General features: G+C 33.3%; 2 protein-coding genes across 3 annotated transcripts in view; both read left to right on the top strand.

Annotated features, from left to right (window-relative positions):
• The window catches only part of fid (class I SAM-dependent methyltransferase fire dancer), a 57,759-nt gene extending 47,180 nt beyond the window's left edge, over positions 1-10,579 (top strand). For both annotated transcript variants that reach the window (XM_074182141.1, XM_074182142.1), the window contains one exon: positions 791-10,579. In XM_074182141.1, coding sequence (XP_074038242.1) covers positions 791-1,251 — 461 coding nt within the window. In that variant the 3' untranslated portion in view covers positions 1,252-10,579. The remainder of the gene's footprint in view (positions 1-790) is intronic.
• Positions 1-21,596, top strand: part of LOC111509471 (glutathione S-transferase 1) — a 228,162-nt gene that overhangs the window by 134,467 nt on the left and 72,099 nt on the right. The gene's annotated exons all lie outside the window — the stretch shown is intronic.

The raw sequence follows: 21,596 nt of genomic DNA, 5'->3' as shown, positions 1-21,596 counted from the left end.
AGGTAATATGCTTCAGGTGATCATAATTGAAGAGGTACTTCAGGTAGAGGTTCAGATAATTTGTTGAAGATAGTCTCAATTATGGTTACCTGTAGTTGGATATAATGAAAGAAACAAGAACTTTCGAATCAAATGACAAATTTCTGTAGGTGGATTTTTGGTAATCAAAATCAAAGCATTTTCGGGACCAAATATGGCACCTGGAACTCTGTTGGCACTTTCAATTATATTTGGGCAGTTTTCGTAGTGCTCTCCAGTTTTATGAAAATGAAATACAGTCCATTTTATTTGCTGAATTTTACTGGAGTTTTTTCCCAACAAAGTTTTAATCTTCCTCTTTGAAGATGATCACTTGGTGATCGAAACACGAGGTGTTAAAAATAACAATTTAGTGTTAGGGAAAAAACTCCAGTAATTTTAAAACTTCAGTTTTAATCTTCCTCTTTGAAGATGATCACTTAGTGATCGAAACACGAGGTGTTAAAAATAACGATTTGATGTTGGGGAAAAAACTCCAGTAATATTCATTACTACACCAAAGGTTCCAAACAGTGCATCATAAGTACATTTTATTTGCTGGTAAAGAAGCTTGCTATAGAATTCTTCATATCGGTTGAATAGGTTTAGGTTTGATAAATTCAGATTACAAAATTTGCATAAAATTTTTATCAGTTCGGTGAAGGTAAAGCAAAAGTTCTGAAAAAAAAGGCAAAAGAGTATAATCATATTCTGAAATTGCCAGAGAATGTCTGACTCACATTCAGATTTATAATGCAACATTTGTTTACAGGTAGCAGTACAAACTCCATGATATCAAGTGTAGCGACTTCTATAAATTTCGGTCCTTCTATAGAGTCGACAGACGGTTTATCCGAATCCCAAAAAGATACGAATTCGATAGGCAGATACAGCGATGGTGGAAGCACAGCTTCGCTGACGTCCTGCTCCGACTGGAAGCTCCTGAAGAAACCGGGCACCCGCCTCTCAAAAGAAGAAAGCAGTATTAGCCTAGATAGCGCCTACTCGAAGAGAAACGAAAAGTCGCTGATTAGCGATACGTCTGACGACTCTCTACCTACTGACAACATGGGAGGTGAAATAACTTTCCACAGATATTACCACGTTTTCAGAGAGGGGGAACTGAACCAACTGATAGAAAAATACGTAGAAAACTTGCACATTATATCGTCATATTATGATCATGCCAGTTGGTGCATCATTGCCGAAAAAGTCCAGGTTTGGACCATCTGACCTGTCATGGTAATACTGTCAGAGCACAATGTATATAATAATCTTCTTCATAGAAAATTATAGATGCAAAATTTTCTTTCATTCGGAATATCTGTTCAACGAATCATCGAATGAATAATCAGTATTTTCATCATATTTCTCAAGTTATGGGCTCCCGTGACATAATATAGATAGTAGTAAATAATTCGTTTTGGAAAATCTTCAGGTGAAAATCCTAGTTTTTGCTTATCTACTTTCATTTAGAAAAATTCAATAAACGACCATAGAAAAACTCAGATTCAAACTATTGATTTCTCTTTGAGAATTTATTGAGAAGTAATAGATTTTCACAAAATTATACAATGTAATATATTTCATTGCACAAAATGGTAGTTGTCATGCTCCAAAGTAATTTCATAGGTGAATGAATAGTTTTTTTGATTAGTTTTTCTTATTGCCGTCACTTAACTGTATGTACATGTATACATAATGACAAAAGTTGACATGCTGATACAATGATTTCCTCCGGCGATTCAACTTCTTGTTCCGAATTTATATAAATAGAGTCCCTGTAAAATCACATTTGAGTGATTAAATCAATGTTCTTTAATTTACGAATTTCTACAATTCACTTCTAAATGTTTCAGTAGTGGCAAGCTGCCAACATACCAATTCTTCATTTTCAAGAAAGTTGAACCATAATGAAAATACAATATATCAATGTGTTTGTTTGAAAGTGGTTGACAATGTTTCATGGTGAATTTTACTAGTTCGGACTTCCATTGTCTAATATGATTCTGACATGGAAGAACAAATTAAATCAGAATAAACAGAAATAGCAATTATATATAAGCAATAGAACGTGAAATGAAAATACAATCAAATGAATCAATTTAAATAATCAAGATAAAAGATGAAAATGACCACAAATCAAAAATAAATGAAAATAACAATACCTAAGCAAAAAATTCAAAAATGAAAATATAGAAACAATACATTGAAAAAAAATTTTAAAATTCAAACCATGACTGATGAACGTATTCAAAGAATAGTTTATTGTGAAATTTTCACTAAACAGTTTTACAAAAATGCAACACATGTTTCGCCATACAATGGCTTCTTCGGGCGTGTCTTTACTAACTATAGTCTACATTTTCAATGCTAAATATACCTAATTCCACAGTTTGAAGTACCTACATTCCAAGTACCTGAGTTTTACCTGAGTTGTAATGAATTGAATTACCTGAGCTTATGTCCCAGTTTCCACATTTGAAAAAATATCATGTAACGGGAAGTTATTCAATTCTAATTGATCATAAATTACCTGAATTCTTGAATCTACTGATTCCTAAACATTCTAGAAAATTGAGTTTCAAACTTTTCTCTTCTGAATGTAATACGTCGGATTCATGATCAAACTCATGCCCTTCTGCTAAAAGTTGGTTTGCAGATGTGTATTTACAAAACTACTTCTATGCTATTTAATTTTTTGGTAAAACGTCTCCCTATTTGGGGAGACTGCGTTTGTTAACTGATTATTATGGATTTCATACTCTATGTTATCCATGAAAATTTCAGCCAGCAAAGGACTCAAAGGGTTCCCCATTATTAGTCCTTCACTGCATGAATAAAATGTTTCGTCAAACTAAAAGTTATTTTGAGATAGACAAGTAGTAAGTGAGTCTAAAATTTCCTGTTTTATTAGTGGATTCACGTGGTTTTTGTCTAAGAGATGCTCAACCAGTCCAATTGTTTCAATTGGCGGAATACAGTATTCCGCCAGTTTCTTGTACTGGTATAGATACGTAGATGATATAGGTACAGATGGGCAATTAGGCAAGTTCGTTGAATATGTCAATTCCATCCACCTGTCAATAAAATTCACCACCGAAAGGGAAGTAAATAATTCAATAAATTACCTTGACTTAACCATTACGAAAAATAACAATAAACATGAATTTGCAATTTTCCCCAAACCATCTTACATGAACATTATCATACATAACTCTTCCACACACCCTTACCAGCATAAAGTTGCTGCATTCAACAGTATGCTTTATATTCTATTGAATTTTTCACTGTCTGAGAGCTGAGTTTGATCAGAGAAATCGCGGTCAACAACGGTTATAAGGTAGATATATAGACTCCATTGTTTCAGAAAAAAAATACAAAAGCAACCCAAATTCAAGATGCGATAACGTCAATTATAGGACATTGTTATAATATAACAATGCGCACCATATATTATATGGATGAACCCACCAATAATATTGCCCGTTTTTTGAAGAAAAATGCATAAAAGTATCTTACAGAACGAATTATAGTCTAAATAAATGTATTAAAAATAATGAAGACACAACTTTGATGCCGGATAGATCAGGAGTACCTAAGCTGACTTGTGGCTCTTGCCCAAAAGTGAATATTGGAACAGGAAGAACGTTTTTCCAAAGAATTAAAAAGCATAGAAGCAATTCCACATTTGCAAACCACCTTTTAGCAGAAGGATATGAGACTCGGGTAAAAATCAGGTTCTTGAAATGTAGGTACTTTAAATTATAAAATTAGGTGAAGAACAACTCAGTAGCACGTGTTCTAACTGAGTTGAACTTCGCCTTTTGTTATGTCACCAACTAGCTCTGTAATTTATTTAAATATTTGTATGTAACTACAGCTGGGAAACAATAAAGACTATTATTATTATTATTATTATTATTATTATATTGAGCATTGAAAATGTAGAATATAGTTAGTAAAGACACGCCCGAAGAAGTCATTATATGGCGAAACACGTGTTGCGTTTTTGTAAAACTGTTTAGTGAATATCCCACAATAAAATGTTTTTCGAATACGTTAGTTATGGATTTTCATCAAGTATCGGCCAATTCCATCATATATTATAATTTATGAGTCATCACCCGAAGATCATGGTGGATACTAACAATAGAAACGTCATGAAGTAACTTTGTTTAAAATATTTTGATTTTTTTTATTTCGTTTATATTTTTTTTTTATGTTTGTTATATTTTAATTTTTTTTTCTCATTGTTATTTTAATTCTTGTATTTCATTTTACTCTATGGCAATCTGCATATTTTATCTTGATTATTTTATTTTATTCATTTTATTGTTTTTTAATTTCACGTTTTATTGCTTGTCTATAATTGATGTTTTAGCTATTCATTGTAATTATATTTTGTTCTTCCATACATTTCGACTCATATTAAAATCATATTAAACAATGGAAGTCCGAACTAGTAAAATTCATATCAATAGGTATGTCTTGTTCCGACAAATACATTTGTCCATTGGGTTCAACAAAATGCAAAGAAATTTTTTGAGTTTTCACAAAGAAATTCTTGAAATGTTCCATATAACTATGGATGAAACTCCATAGCCGTATTCTTGTTGATTAATAAACCTCAATTTTTCAAGCCAGTTCTCATAGTTGTCCAAGAAATTTTTTATGTTTTTCACAAAAATGTTCAATTCAAATGAGTCGTGCAGTGTTGATAAAAAGTTCTTTTTTAATTTTTCAAGAGGTTGAGACGCTGAAAAATCTAATTTGAACTAGTGACACTTTTCATAACACATACATAAGTTTTCGAATCTGATTTTTTCTGATGATGGTTTCCTTTTTTTTCAAATTCATAGACAAACATCCCTGTCATGAAGTATTGAACAGTTATCTCGACGACATATGATTAATAGTAATTCCTTGCTGAGAATTCGCCTGCATAGCATCAATTACGATTACGGAATATAATGAAATTCAACATATGTATTAATGGAGCCACAAATTACTTTTTCTTAGATCTGTTAAGCTCAAAAAGTAGACAAAACTTACGTGAATGTATAGCTGATGAAATTAGTTGTTATATTTTTTATACAAATAAAATATCATCTGATTATACATTACAAATACAATACTGCCATCTTTTTGTGAGAAATGGAAATCATTATGCAAAATATTGAGTAAAAATATTCGAGTAGAAGAAGGAGGAAGAAGTAGAATCTCCAAAGGTGGCTGTTCACGGTGAAACAGAGATCAAAGACAAAGAAGAGAAACAGAGATCAGAGATTGAGACAGAAGACAACACCGGGGACTGAAGCCAGAGATCTAGACAACTACTCAATATTAAAATTTCTTATCTGTCTTGGTCTCCGTCTGTTTCTCCCGTCTCCGTCTTTTTTAAGGAACGAACCATCATCTTATTTAAATTCATTCACTGAATTTGCGGTACTTTTTAATGGGTCGTATACCCAATAATGATAGAATCCAGAAAAAGGTAGAAACCCAACTGTTACTAAAAATTCGAAATGTCTTGAAAGTCATATTTTTATATCATGTATCTATTTGCAGTTCATATCGTATCATCAAAAAATGTGAATAGCTAATATTCCATCTTCTCTATTGTTGAGCACTAGAAGTATATGAAGTGGGCCAATTCAAAGTATTATCCAAAAAAATTTATGAAAGCAAAGTTTTCAGACAATTTGTAGAAGAATAGAGGAATGACTTTTAGTACCTTTACCCAAAGCTAAAGGACGTCAAAAAGTATCTCTAACTCAACAACATAATAAATTGTTGAGTAAAATATCACGCTCTATCAATTTCCGGGACCGTTCAAGTATACCGTAAGCACTGTAGGGGGTCTTTGCTTTGCTTATTTTTGATGACAAGGGGTCGTGGGGTCAAGATGGTGATTAAGTCAGCAGTATTTATTTACTTTTTACATATTTGGCAACCCACGAAACGCATTTTTGGGTATTGCCACAAATAATGTTTACGTTTAGGTACTCGCTTAGAACTGAGTAGGGGAATTGCCGCGCGCTTTTCACTAGTCTAAATTTCTGCAATCAATCTATTGTTTCGTTTCGATACGATTGACAATTTGACGTATTGTAAGCAAAGCACGTTAATGTTTATGTTGCCGTTAATCTACTTTCGCCAAAGTTGAATTATTTAATCAAGATGTCGTTTCAGATAGACAAATCCAAGTTATACCAAAAACTGTTCAAGTTATGAAAAATCTCATACAAATACGAAAGTACATAAGTTACAAGCAAAGTTCGACAAGGACTAACAATGTTTGCGTAAGCATGGAAGGAGGGGGGGTGAGAGATTTCAAGATGAAGAATAAATTTTCCTCTTGAAGAGGATCACTTGGTGATTGAAACACGTGTCGCGGTATTAAAATTAACGGTTTGATGTTGGGAAGAAACTGCAATAATATTCATTAATAAATAATGATAAATTTAGAAATATTTTGGTGAATTTACTTATATTTTATTTAATTTCTAGAGGTGATTTCATTTTTATTTCTCATAACTATAACTGATATGTTTATTATATTTGAAGCAACCATTATGAGAAAATATGAAAGTAAATATATTTAAGAAATATAATTGCCCAATGTACATTTTTTATATTCTCCAAATAGTGCATTAGAAGAAAATCGAATGTTTTCATGGTACAAAATTTTTAAAAGACACTTTTGTAATATTTCTAATATTGATATTATCTCCTTGATAAAACAATATATGGGATCGAAATAAAAAAAAATCATCTCCGAAATATTCTGTTAAAATCTGAATTTTGATAATAAAGAATTGGGTTGTTAATTTGATTATTCATTATAATAATTATGGAATTTTCTCAATAAATTTTATTCAAAACGCGTTTCGCTACACGGTAGGTTAATCAGTTACTGTTACATCAAACTATTCTACAATATCTTTCATATAACAGTAGGTGATAACAAAACTCATAAGAAAAATTATTGAACCTGATAAAACATGTAGATTTTGAATAAACAATTGGCTAAAGTGAGTACAATATTACTTCTAGGAAAACAGGCAAAATATAGAAAGCACAGTTGATACAATATTATTTCTAAGGAAACAGTTAATATGTAAAAATGTTAACTGATGACATTTTATAGGAACGTACAGATTATACAATTACTACAGATTATACAATTACGAGTACATACAGGAAAGGAATGCAAAAATTAAACCTGCTAGAATCTCTGGAAATCAAATGCAACTATTCAAATTTTCTTTTAAACGATCTACAGAAAGTTATTCATTCACCGTTATTGAACTTGTCCTCATAAAATGTCATTAATCAACATATTAACATATTACTGTTAGAAATAATATTGTGTTTATTTCATAAACTACACCTCACGATTTGATCTCCACAAAGTTTATTTGAAAAATATATCACGACATGTTTCGCTAACACAGTAGCTTCTTCAATAGTGATTCAAATCACTGATATAATTTTTAAATAAAGTGTGTAGATATCAAATCGTGAGGTGTAGTTTATGAAACTACTATGGATCTTCATCAAAATAACTGCCGAATCAATCGGAAAATATTGTATTAATTGTGCTTTCTAAATCTATCTGTTTTGCCAGAATCAATCATCAATCTAATACAGTTTTGACATAAAATACCAATGTTTTAGGTACCTGTTTTCCTGGAAGTAATATTGTATTGTGGAATTGGTGGCGGTGGTAGTGCGCCCGACTCACGATCGGAAGGTCGTGTTTTACCAGATTCATTCATTTATCTAACAAGTTGCGCAAAAGGTGTTTTGCAAGACTTTTCCTAGGGCCAAATTCAGAACCTGCCTCCAGTCAAATCCATCAAGATATTTTTGGTAACTATTTATGAGAAAGACAGTGTCATTCAAAAAGTATATCAGTATTGATATTCAGGGTACTTCCTTCCACACCGTTTACTTCTGGCAGTTCCCCCCTCTCGGGTTGAGTGGCCTGAGTTGAAATCTTCCCCACACTGTTACTGTGTGCAGAACATCCTATCTCGTCCATCCACCCCCGCTCCTCCGGAGCGATCCTCAACTTTCTGGTGGGCACTTCAGCAAGATTGACATCTGACCTCTTTCAGTAGAAAGTCAGCCTTTAGGTGCTTTTACTTTCTAATCTAATGTTTTTTTTTATCGTGGCTTTCCTAACTGATTTTTGCACGGGGTCCGCAAAATCTAACTGAAGACGAGTATATTTATGTCTTGAGCAAGTGTTGTTTCCCAGTGAATCGAAATGAAGTGAATTTGAAATCTGGTTAAGTAGTTTTTATACTTACCGGAGCCGCCTGATAGCAACTCTCGGGGGTGATCTTTGGTTCTGCTTCGTTGGCCTCTTGTCTTTATCCCTCTCTCGGAATCTGGGATCATCCCTGTTTAGTTCATTGTGTAGATCGCTTAGCGCTTGATTGTCGTTCGCTCGAATTCTGTCAAACGTGTCTTCTGCGTGTTGTCTCGTATATGCGTCTACGTAGTGTGTGTGCGTTTACGGCGGTCGTTACGCACGCGTTCATAAACGACTGGATCTGTCTTCTGTATGTCGCTGCGCACTGGCCCCAGGCAGTGCAGGCATACAGGGTTATCGATAATATTACGGTTTTTATCATCAACAGCTTCACTTTCAATTCCATGTTGCTTCTTCGACCTATTATTGGTAATAGGTTTTGTCGGGTAGATTTTGCCATTCCTATTCTCTGCCGTACGTGAGACCTGAACGTTGATCTTTTATCTAGGTTGACTCCCAGGTATCTAGCTTCGTTAGTCCACGGAATCTTTTGTCCGTTGAAGGTGAAGTTTCCTTCCCGGTGTACTTTCCTCCAGGTGAACAGTATTGCCTGACTCTTGTCAGGCTGGCAGTCTGGCGTAGTTGCGATTTTCCAGGTTATGATTATGTTATTTGCTTGTAGAGTGATCTCCCTTTCAGGCGGATAAAAACGTTCGCTTTCTTGAGAGTTCATTTGGAATTATCTATCAACTGGTATTATTACATTGATCTGTATCACAATCATTTTTTTGCAATTCAACTAAACCAGGAAAATTGCAAAAGGAATATTTTTAGGAGATAGATTACCTTTTGGGAAAAGACTTTTTGGATTTCTACTTCTCCACCATTGAAGAAAAACACATGGAAAATTTCCAAAGAAAAAAAGAAATAAAATGAAAACAATTGAAATACTTCATAAAGCTATGAAGGTTATACACAAAAATTTCTTCCATATAAACTGTAAGAAAACGGTTACTTTGAAAGTGTAAAACATGTATTGTTCAATAATCGAGAAGTAAGGATCCAATAAGATTTATCTATTATATATTGGAATGATTTTTTCCAAATCTATATTACTCACTTTATGCAAATATTTCGGAAATGTATATTGAATATAAGTTATTTTCTGAAAATACCATACTCTGAATCGAAATAATTCTATTAGAAAACAATTTTAAAAATTCCTTCACACTTCCACATGTATACTCTCAACAAAGAATGTGAAAGAAATAACTATATAAATGAATTTTTCACTTCTTTACAGTCCACTAAAATTTGTTGGATCATCAAAGCAAATTAATATCAAAATACTAATAGTGCTGAACAACATAGAATGGTTTCCCTTGAATACGGTACTTATTCAAATAACGATTTTGAATTTAAACTTCATCTTTGAGAACGATTTCATTATCTCAATTGACAACGATATAAAAACTGCATTGAATGTAATGTAAAGATGGCTTTAATAACAAGACATTTTAATGAATTACATTTAGTTTCAACGATGAAGATGATAGATTATAATTATCAATACATTCGTAAATTTACCATATATAGGTCAAATACTGACCTATTTGTTTTTCCTCGTACATCTCTGGTAATACGATTTCACAGAAGTGCATGTTTTCATGATGAATATTTTATGATTATTCAGTTACTTCGTAAGAGACTTCTGAGTCATGTGAAATCACCAAATAATTTTATGGGGTACATTTTTCTTCACATTCCAAAAGGTATACTCAACTGTTTGATTTCCTCTACCATGCAAGAATGAACGTGATATATAGAAATCTCTAGAAAGGGAGAACCAGCGCAAGTAGAAGCAAAACCTAGAAGCTCCAAAGAGCTGGTATGTTGTGCAATGATAGAAAAATGAAGTGTAGGTACATCAAATGTAAATATCAACAAAGCACAACCGCTAATAAGCTTATCGACAGAGAAACTGTTACACTAGTAATACTGAGTTGAATACCAATTAAACAAGTTGCTCGGGTCGGGTATCATAGACCTCTATAGTTCTAAAATTAACTACGATTGTTTTCTTTTACATCAACATACTTCATGAAAATGGGTAAAACTGGAATCTCTGGTATAGAATAAATTCAAAGCAAGCACTTTTACAAATCACTAGAAATGCAACACTCTTCTCGACGCATGTTCCACCAACCAAGCGTCTTCAGGAGATAAGAGTAATGCATTTTTGGTGATTTGAAAAGGTACTTCTTTTGAACATACTTCATATCAAGCCAAAACATTTCTTTCATTCCATACTAGCTTCGCTGGGTAACAGAACATAAATATCTACTTTTTTTTCATACTTCCACATCAGCTTGTAACTAATAATAATGAATATTGATAAAATTCACTAAAAAATTGTTCACAACTATCAATATCAATTTTGAAATAAGTAAGTACTTACTCAACTCAAGAAACACAGAACAAAAATTCGACGGTGACCTTGAAGGTGATTCACGCGCGCCAAATCAGTTTTTGAGGCCGCTTGAATTTATTTCCTCGCGCGATAATTTTCATTTCGCGATACCTCCTAAGTTAATAATTTGAAATGTATGTTGTAAAGGGCAATTATAATGTTCAAGATAACTAACCTATTTATTTGAAAAATATTAACCCAGCGTTTGTCTAAATAGCTTTACAATTACCACGTTAGATTTGACCATTATTTTGAATACTAAAATGGATATAATAAGTTGTCGTTGAAATATAGATATATGCCATCGCGGACTTTTCTGTCGACCTATGAAAGAAGAACAATATGTAGTGAATTGTTTTTTATATCTCAAATGAATTGGTTCTGCGTGCAAATGTGACGGTTTTTGTATCACACTATGGCACATAATATTTTTTCTGATATGCGACTTTTGATACTTGACAAATTGAAACGTTTTCAACACCGTGTGAAAGCTATTTTCAGAGTTTTTCGGCCGTAGTTTGCAGTTTTCATGCCTGATGTTTCGTCTACTACTGCGGTAGATAGTATCAAAGGCGATGTGGTAACGCTCGCAGTGTCCAAGTTGATGTTCGAGTTGTTGCTTCCGTCGTTTTTATCGCATTAACTAAGATGCTTGTATTTAACTCTGGTTTTATATTATTATTAGTGAGCGTGGTTTGGATTACCTGACCTTATTTGTGTACCTGTAAGGATAGGTAGCCAGATTTTATTGATGTTCATTGTCTTTTTTTTTCTATTGAAATTATACCTGTGTTTTTAAATTTTTATTGCCTATATAATCTCGTATGGTAATTTAGAGTTTTGTCGAATATTACTTATCTTCGAGTGAGATAATATAAGTGCCTTCTTTGTTGAGATCATGTGCGACTACAGCTGATTTACCGCTTTGTCTGAGTCGACAATTTCTCTTGTGTTCAGAGAGACGGCTACCTACACTTCTTCCAATGTAGACCGACCCGCAGCTACAAGAAATCCGGTATACCCCGGTATTGGTAAAGATTCTCTGTGATCCTTAGGTGACCTTAGACTTTTTCTGATAGTTTTTGTTGACCTAAATATTGATTTCAGACCGCTCGTATTCTCTTTTGCTGTACCCATTCCCTTTAAAGGCATTTTCAGGTGAATAAGTTCCTCAGGAAAACTATCAGCTTTACAAATACGTCATGCGCTCTCAACCAACGTTGAGAGCGCATGACGTATTTTTTATTTGTACTGGTGGAACAACAAATCGAGCATCAACTCAGTCACTGCGACCGTTACCACATTGTCTTTGATAATGTCTACCGCAGTAGGAGATAAAACGTTAGGCATAAAAACCTGCAGACCACGCCCAAAAAACCCGTAAAATAGCTTTCACATAGTTATCTGCGGCCTTGAAAGTTTACAGTCTTTTTCAACACCTATATTATCATCTAAGACTGTTATTTATTTATCGATTACTGTTATACTTGCGTTTAATTTACCGCATAATTTTTGCACACTCTCGACTGTTGCATGCGCAAAAATCTCTAAAGTGTTTACACCGATACAATAATAAGAGTCAGCAGATTTTTTTATACCGTTAATGATTTTGGCCTGGAGGCAACACTGACTTCGCAGCATCTAGCCGCCTGTGAAACCGCGCATACATTCACAGATAAAGCTTGTCGCCTACTTGTCCGGCACAGCACAGCACGGCGCTGTCCGTCGCCTAATGGCGACGGGTAGTAGCATCGCCCACTTGTCCAGCTACAACCAGCATACTGAAGCTGCTGTTTGTCGATTTCAAGGAAATTTCGGTTGACATGGAGCGGTGACAAAAACATGTCTATCACTAGCAGTTCTAACGAAGAAGACATCATTATAAAGGCCGCATTATTGAATGTAGAAGAAAAAAGTCACAAAAAAGAATGTTGTGGGTCCATCCCATTAATCAAAAGTGGGCAAATATGGGAGAGTTTCAATGACCTGAAAGAAGACGACGAGAAATTTTCCAGTATTTCTGAATGACTCCAGGCAAATTTTCAGAACTTCTGAATATTCGTCTGCCTTAACAAACAACTCAATTTTTTCTCGTCCATTTTCGTAGTAACCGACTGACACTGTGCTGTCAACTGATGGAATGGCAAAACAGAAAGACAGAAACTTACCAGGCACATTTGGACAAGTTGATGTTGGCAAGTGCTGGCCGGCGACGCGCTCACTTGGCCAGTCTGTCTCAGCACGTACCGTTGTTTGCCGGACAGAATCGGAGAGCTGGAATCCTTTCCGGCGGCGGACGCTCTTGGCTGTGCCGTGCCGTGCTAGTGGACAGTTGTCCATTTATTTTCATTGTTCCAATCTTATCCGTATTTTGGCGGGACGAACCGTGCTGTGCTGTGTCGGACAAGTGGGCTACAAGCTTAATATTGCTGTTTTCGTACGTACGCTCTTTAGAACCATACGACGATTCGTATTTATGACTTGAATCTGGTTCTGTTTCTTGGCACTTCACTAATTTCTTATGGCGGGACAGGTGATAGGTGAATTAGTAATCAGACGAACACAGCGTTTACAAATAATGAAATTTATTAAAACACCAACAAAAATGAACAAACAGAAGAATAGTGAAACCTCGTGGCGAGGAGAATGAAAATTAGGATTAGCCTGACCGAAATCCCAGAACAGAATGAATGCATCGGCTAAACATATGTTCGAAATTAACTCGTGAAAAATCACCACTAGCAATTACTGTCGGGGTCATAAATATATTCACAGAGGACAGAGGGTCAGCCACTTGGGCCCTTGTCTAATACATAAAAGTCTCACCTACTCGAAACATCCCAAGTGGCGCCTGTCGCTCTAAAATATCCATGTCTTTTTCGGCAATAACCGTTGGGTTGGAGAGAATAGATTATTTCAATGATTTGCCTTGAAAAAATACAAACATACGGAGTAAAAATATGAAGAAAAGAATTAACATAAAAACCCAAGCAGATGGATATTTTTTACGATTGCCCGATAATGCAGTTATGAAAAGTTAATTTTCTAACGAAAAATTATGATACAAAATTAAAAATCAATAACGAAATAAAATGTTTCTTAAATAAATAGTTGTAGGAAAAACCCTACACTTATAGAGATATCGGGATACGTGTTCCTTGAAAAAATTAGAAGAATCCAACACTGTTATTATCGAATACATTATGTTATGGCATTAATAGGAATATTTTCAGATGAATAGAAGCGGTTTTTATTCGTGGTGTTTTTTGAAGAAAAAAGCAGCCGAATTTGTGAGCGAATCAGCACAAATCGGCCCGTGTATTTTCAAGTATACCGTAGGAGTAGGGGCTTGATATGGAACTCACTTCAAATTCGCTCTGTTTCAGACCAGATTTATCGAAATATTTGCTTCTACATAAGCTGGTTTATCACTGCATCACAGTACCATTCGAATTGACTAAGAAATATTCTGATATTGTTCTTGGTGTGGCTGAGTCAGAAAGGGTTCCTGTATAAATCTGAAGCAATCGCAGGCCCAGATATTAGTTCTTCATTATTCAATATCTTTGATCATAATGGGCCTCGGCACAGATTCCATAAACGCATATTATACATGTATGAGTTGTGTAGTTCTTATGTTAAAAAGCGATGATCTCATACTCTGTTTAGCGTTACAGATAATTTCGAACGATTCTTCATCAGCTTTGCCTGCAATCACAGATTATGTCCAACCAAACATATTATATAATCCATCTTCTACTTGAACAGTTGAATAATATCTTTATAAGGACTGCATAGAGGAAACTTGATTTGTCTTTGTCTTGCTAAGATTAACTTTTTGTGTTACTATCAAAAAAGTCGATGGAATCACCAAATGATAATGAATAATTGTGTAATTATAATTTCAAAAAACACATAAAAAACTAATATTTCTTTTGTATATCTCGATAAAACTCCATCAATCGATGAAAGTTGAAAAAAAGAGAAAACTGCTAATGAAATTTTGCAAAAACTGCACATCTGCATTATATCGTATCTATCTAACAGTCTAATATAAAAATAATTAACCAGGTGTTTTTGATATGCAGAGTAGACACCATATATTTTGTAAAATTTATAGAATTTTTATGTGGTTCGTATATTAGGGATGTACCAGGATAACATTTCTAGAGAATCAACGGGAGTCGAGACGGAGGAGATCTTAGGGGTATTGATATGCTCTTCAAATTTCAATATCAAATTATTTTTAGGTGTTCATTGTTTTGAATGGTAACTTGATGTCAGTTACTGACTGTGATATTCAATTTCAGTTCTTGCTGAAGTTATTTAATAATTTGTTTTCAATATTTTCAATCACGTATGTGAAACATTCGAAGTTTAAGTATTCAGTTAGTTGTATTTGTAATGTTATATGTATAATATACTATATATACTCTATACTATCGGCAGAAATTTTATCTTAGTTGTAAGTGGTACGAAATGTCCTATTAATGCATTGAAACTATGAGATGGTACGGAATAAGATCACTGCCCAGTTTGTATTTGATTTAATCTATCGTCAGTGAGACATAGGCAGAAATTTAATAATTTTTCAGTTCAGCCTTGTGACATATCTATCAATTTGTGAATTTTTAATATCCATTAAAACTATTAGTAACATTTTCTAGATATGTAGGTATACTGAAACATTTGATATAAGAACGAAACACAAACAACTTCACAACTATTGAAGGAATCTTATGACTATAGTATCAACATTTAGTTCAAAGCCAGTTTATTCTCACAATAAACTGCCCCTCATTGTCGTAAAGGTTTGACCCACATTTTAAGCCTTTACTGAAATCGTCCAAATATGAGAAATGATAACGATCTGGGCCAAAGCAATACAGTTGGGTTTCCTACCCCCATTATCAACTTTTCCCTTACACCAGAACTGTGCCATTTTTTTCGAGGCGCTTTCCACCAACCGCCTTACTGTCATCAAAACAGTAAGGCGGTTGTCTTAGCATCTTTGTGAGACTTACTTCATTTGATTAACCGCTGTTGTGCATGAAAATAGTCGTTTTAATAGACCCGTGTAGACCTCTAAAAGGTCTGGGTGTGAGTCACACAAGCTCACCGTCTAAAAATGTCAGAACCTAGACACTTTTTTGTTAATGGCCTCTGTTTGACCGTAATGAAGTAGTAGAGTCTGGCATGCACATTTGATGTTATCTACCTATGGAAGAGAGATAAATTCCTAACCTTATTTCGAAGTTCTAGTACATCAAGGTTGTTATTGATGTTCAAGTCTCTAAAGCTTTGTGTTGAATATAATCTAGCAACTTTGGAATGGATTGAAAGTTGCCCTGGTGTATTCTGATAACCCGACATTATATATTTACTTTCAGGAAATGACTTTTCTACTTATTTCCTCTCGTAGCATGTTATAGGAAACAAAGCAACACCTCGAGTACAAAAATATTCCACATATGCAGGATGTGTTGTTTTATAACTTGCACAATATGATTTGTTATATCACTGATAGTGATAGATACAGCGAGTCTACCAGTATATATTTTCCTCCTTAGCCGTCTTGAGTATACACTAATTTTGAGAGGTGTTCCAGAAATACCCCTTTTTTATAAAACGAATTGGAATATTACAGTAATGAATATTTTTTTGAGACTGGAAGCTTCTATTCGCCAAACTCGCCAATAAGTATTTTCTGAAAGTACTTCAATAACATTTTGGTATTTACAGGGTCATATCATGTTCAATCTTAGATCAACGGAAAGTGTTTGTGTTTTGTTACTCGTATGCTTGAAGTATGTTTCTTTATAATGTATTATTTATAATGTATTTCATTGTAAAATTCTCAGAAGTTTCAGTGTACGAATAGAATTTATTCCTGAAGCCTCTATTTATCGGACTTACTTTCTGTTTTTTTGACGATTCAATACAAAAAACAATTGAAATGTACATATTTTTGTATCGAATCAAATAAACTTAAGTTTGGGAAATGTAAAGACAAATAATACATCAATTTACTTTCAATTCCTACTCTAAATATTGTATTTAAGTACGTTTTATTTGTATCAGATATGTAACTTTCATTTATTAGTTACCTTTACGTTTTTATTTTTATGTTAATGATACGAAAAAGTATTGAACTTTGTGCCTGTCTTTGTATGAAATTTTGATACTTATAGGGGTTCAACAAATACTTGACGTGACGTGTAATTTCACTTCTTAAACTAATGAATAACTACAGATTTGCATTCTACCTTGTTGTGTTTAATAAAAATATACCTAAATGTTTAGTTTTTTGCATTTATTTCTATTAACAGGGTTCACGTTGAGGTAGATGTTCAATACAACTTTCCGTTTCCCGGTATTACAGAGAGACAGAAAAATTTTAAACACTAAAATATGGCATATATATATTGAAAAAATTGAAGTTTGATTGGCGAGACGGAACATTTCATAGATTTCAAAAAATCGAAGAAAACAAATACAGGTTTCTTCGTTATTCCATTAAAAAAAGGAGAAATTAAGTAAAATAGTCCAAAGTTCAATTGATACCGTCTTCATACATTTTCACTGAAGAGATGAACTGAAAAGCTCTCTCGACAGAAATTTATGATTTTTTTCAACTTTATCTGGAATTCAGCCTAGCTTCTATCTGAAAAGTATTATTGCCTCATTCATAAAATTACTTACGTACCAGATACATGGAGATCAACAGTGAAATAATTTTAATAGATGTTAACCAGAATATTCAAGTACAAAGTAATCTTCGTCGAAAATATTTATGAAAACATATCTGAAGAGAAAATTATATTTTACTGCCAAATGAAGAATGTTACAGTAACAAAAACTCAAACAAGATACTTGTGATGCACTGTTTGGAACCTTTGGTGTATTACTGGAGTTTTTTCCCAACACCAACCGTTACTTTAACACCTCGACACGTGTTTCGATCATCAAGTGATTATCTTCAAGAGAAAGATTGAAATAAATATATTTCCAATGTTATCTTTATTTATACCATAGATACCTCTTCTAGGTACATGTGTCTTGAGTGTCTTAAATTATTTTTACAATATTGCCTTATCTACTAGTCTTAAATTAATTTTACAATGTGTCCTTATATAATGTCAGGTAAATCTTATAATTGAAATATTATTTTAACAAGCTGTATAGTATAGAATTAGGTATTGTACCACCATCGTTATTCATAATATTATTATGTTTACTTATTTCCGCACTCTCATAGACATCTAGATGCATGTTGTTGTTAACTTGTCTAATTAATCCTAATGAACTAAAGTCTATAGAATAGTTTTGTTGCATAATATGATGAGTCATTCATTAGTTCGGACTTCCATTGTCTAATATGATATAAATTGATTTGAAATCCCTGAAAGAATCTGTAAAAAATTGAAAAAGATTAGCTGAGAAATAAAAATTATATCAAGGAAAAAAACTGAAATTACAATGAGATAAAATACAAGCAACAACCAAAAAATTAAAAAATTGAACTATTAACACGAGATGAACAATAAAAATTATTAATAAGAAATGAAAATTAAAAATTAAAAGATTGCAAACCAAGTTACTTCACTTTCATCAGTTCGGACTTCCATTGTCTAATATGATATAAATTGATTTGAAATCCCTGGTTGGTTGTTGCTTGTATTTTATCTCATTGTAATTTCAGTTTTTTCGCTTGATATAAATGTTATTTTTCGGCTAATCTTTTAAATTTCACACATATTCTTTCAGGGATATCAAATCAATTTATATCAAATTAGACAATGGAAGTCCGAACTAATGAAAGTGAAGTGACTCAGTTTGGAATCTTTTAATTTTTAATTTTCATTTCTTGTTAATAATTTTTTATTTTTCATCTCGTGTTAATAGCTTAATTTTTTTAATTTTTTGGTTATTGCTTGTATTTTATCTCTTTGTTATTTCAGTGTTTTTTGCTTGATATAATTGTTATTTTTCAGCTAAACTTTTTTAATTTTTTACAAATTCTTTCAGAAATTTCAAATCAATTTATATCCAATTAGACAATGGGAGTCCGAACTAATGAAATGCACCACAAAACATTGTCAACCACCTTCAAACAAATGATGGGCGACTGCTGACTGCGACTGCTCTCCCATATTTAGATGTGCTGAGTGTTCCTTACATCTTATTTTAATAGACCATAATATTTTGTATCACAATCCTTACATTTAATTTTGTAAATTCCAGGCTATTCCGAATCCTCGACTTTGTCTTTTGGCCTTTTCCAAAAGGCTCTGTAGTGTATGACTTGTTTTTAAAACCACATTCATACCCAACTCCTAGAAAATATTTCCAAAGTTCTTCATCTTTTAAAAAAATAAGATATAAGGAACATAAATAAATTGATAGATGTAGCCGTTACTATGTGGTAGGAGATCACAATGAAAAGAGAAATGAAAATTTCTATGCTTTTTACCACTTTTAATTGTAACTGCAGTAACGTTAGTTACAATTAAAAGTGGTAAAAAACATAGAAATTTTCATTTCTCTTTTCAATATAAGGAACACAGGCATCTAGATGCCTAAGAGAGTGTAGAAATAAGTAAACATAATAATATTATGAATAACAATGATGGACCAATACCTAATATCATACTATATAGTTTGTTGAAATAATATTTTAATTATCGTATTTACCTGATTATTACATAAGAACACATTGTAAAATTAATTTAAGACTAGTCAATTAGGCAATATTGTAAAATTAATTTAAGACCTTCAAGACGCAGGTACCTAGAAGAGGTATCTAGGGTATAAATAAGGATAACATTGTAAGTATATTTAGTTTAATCTTCCTCTTGAAAATGATCACTTGGTGATCGAAACACGTGTCGAGGTGTCAAAATAACGGTTTGGTACTTGGTGTTGGGAAAAAACTCCAGTGATATTCAAACAAGATAAATCATTTTCCCTTCAAATCATTCACGTAGGTATATGCCACTCATTGAACGATATTGCAGAATCGAGATGTAGATGTTGTTGTAAACCTAATATATTTGGTTATAGTTAAAGTAAAGTTTAGTGCTGATACAAACTACTGTGATGAAGCAACAGTCACAATTCTGGAAAACGTGCGAAACTACCCCACAGGCGGGGTAGCTTCGTACATAGGGAAGGATGCATTCGTACATAGTGTGCAGCATTCATACACAATAAATAAAACAGCTTTTTGTATGAGATCACCATTCATTGAGATCAAAATAAACATTAAATGTTGAGTGAAATGTTGATTCCAGTTATGGAATCAACATTTCACTCAATCATTAGGGTAACATATTGAACAAACCTTATGAATCTGTTATTGCACGTTATACATAGTGAGATATTTTTCAAAACTAAGTATATCAGCTGTTTTTGCTTTAAAAGCAGATTTAGGCGGCGGCAATATACATACCACGTCTGATAAATAGACAGTTCCTCCATCTTTAATATTAGGAAAAACAAATTTATAGGTACCAGGATTCTTTCTCATAAATGAAACTTTATATTCATTAGGGCTATATTGTGTAATCACCTGTCCAATATAATGTAAAATAGTCTTCGTCTTTTCGAACTTCATCAACAAAAAGCTTTCCTCTTTTATGTTCTCAGTCATAACTGAAATTTCGTTCTCAACATCAGATCTCTGTTTTAAAAAAAATCTGTTTTTCCGTTAATCAGATCCTTCTGATCTCTCATCGAAGGAAGAACAAGAACGTTCCCTCAAACTTATGTCAGTCTCATCTTTACTATCAGTCTCAGCCTCTACAGTTTTCTTTTGTTTCTTTGGTTTGGTTTTTATATTTGTATCTGATAGCAAATTTAATGCGCGTTTCATCCCTTTAGCCTTCTGTTTTCTCTCTTGTCTATTTTTTTTCGGGAGTATCAGTATATATCCGTGATTTTCCAGGTAGTTTTCCTTTTATCGTCTTTTTGATCGTATTCCTGTCCACTTTAGGGTAAGGTCGGACAATGTCTGGCATAATTTATCCCACAGATAATGTACTTGGTAATGCTGGCGACAATGTCGATGATAGAACTCGTTGAGTAGGATTTGTTTCTTCAGATATAATTTGTTGAATGTTGTCATCTGGGTCTACTGTAAACTCGGAGCAGTAAACTTGCACGGCTTCGCAAATTCTTCGTCACTGAATTTTAATTTATTAAATGGTCATATACCAGTCTTTTCAAAAGCATTTGAGATATTTTTGCCATTAAATGATTCAAAATAGGGGAAATGATTCAAAATAGGCCAGTTTCGGAATCTGTATATAAAATCTTGTTTTTCGTTAATCAGCTGTCGCCCCCATACGAACAACTCTCAGAAGTTGAGAAACTTGTGCGAGCTAAGGAGTAACGAGGTCTCACCTTTTAACGTGTGATTCCTTTTTATATATTTAGAGTTTTCCCTGGGTTATTCACATGCCAGTCATTAAATTCTATATTTAATTTAGATTCAAAAGGTCCAGATACTCCTACATCTAACGGTTGCAGACGGTGTGTTGTGTGGGGAGGAAATGACATATAAATAATACCGTTATCACGGGGATAGTTCACCGCTTCTATTGTGACGTGGCTTTCGTGATTGTCGACCAGGAGGAGAATAGGATTATCTTTAGAGCAATATGTTCTTTTTTGAAGGTGTTTAGGACCTCTAAAAATATACTCGAATTTATTCAACCACTCTTAGCAGCCAATCCTAAGCTACCCTGTGGAGCACCTTCTATGTGTTACCACTAGCTGAAATAATTCCTCCGAATGTCACGAGCTCACCTCTTTCTGCCGAAACAAGTTGACCAATTTGTT

This window comes from Leptinotarsa decemlineata, unplaced genomic scaffold, assembly GCF_025532065.1.
Source record: "Leptinotarsa decemlineata unplaced genomic scaffold, Ldec_3_MD MMD2_tig00026328_RagTag_RagTag, whole genome shotgun sequence".
Taxonomy (NCBI): domain Eukaryota; kingdom Metazoa; phylum Arthropoda; class Insecta; order Coleoptera; family Chrysomelidae; genus Leptinotarsa; species Leptinotarsa decemlineata.
This window is presented reverse-complemented; position numbering and strand designations above follow the sequence as displayed.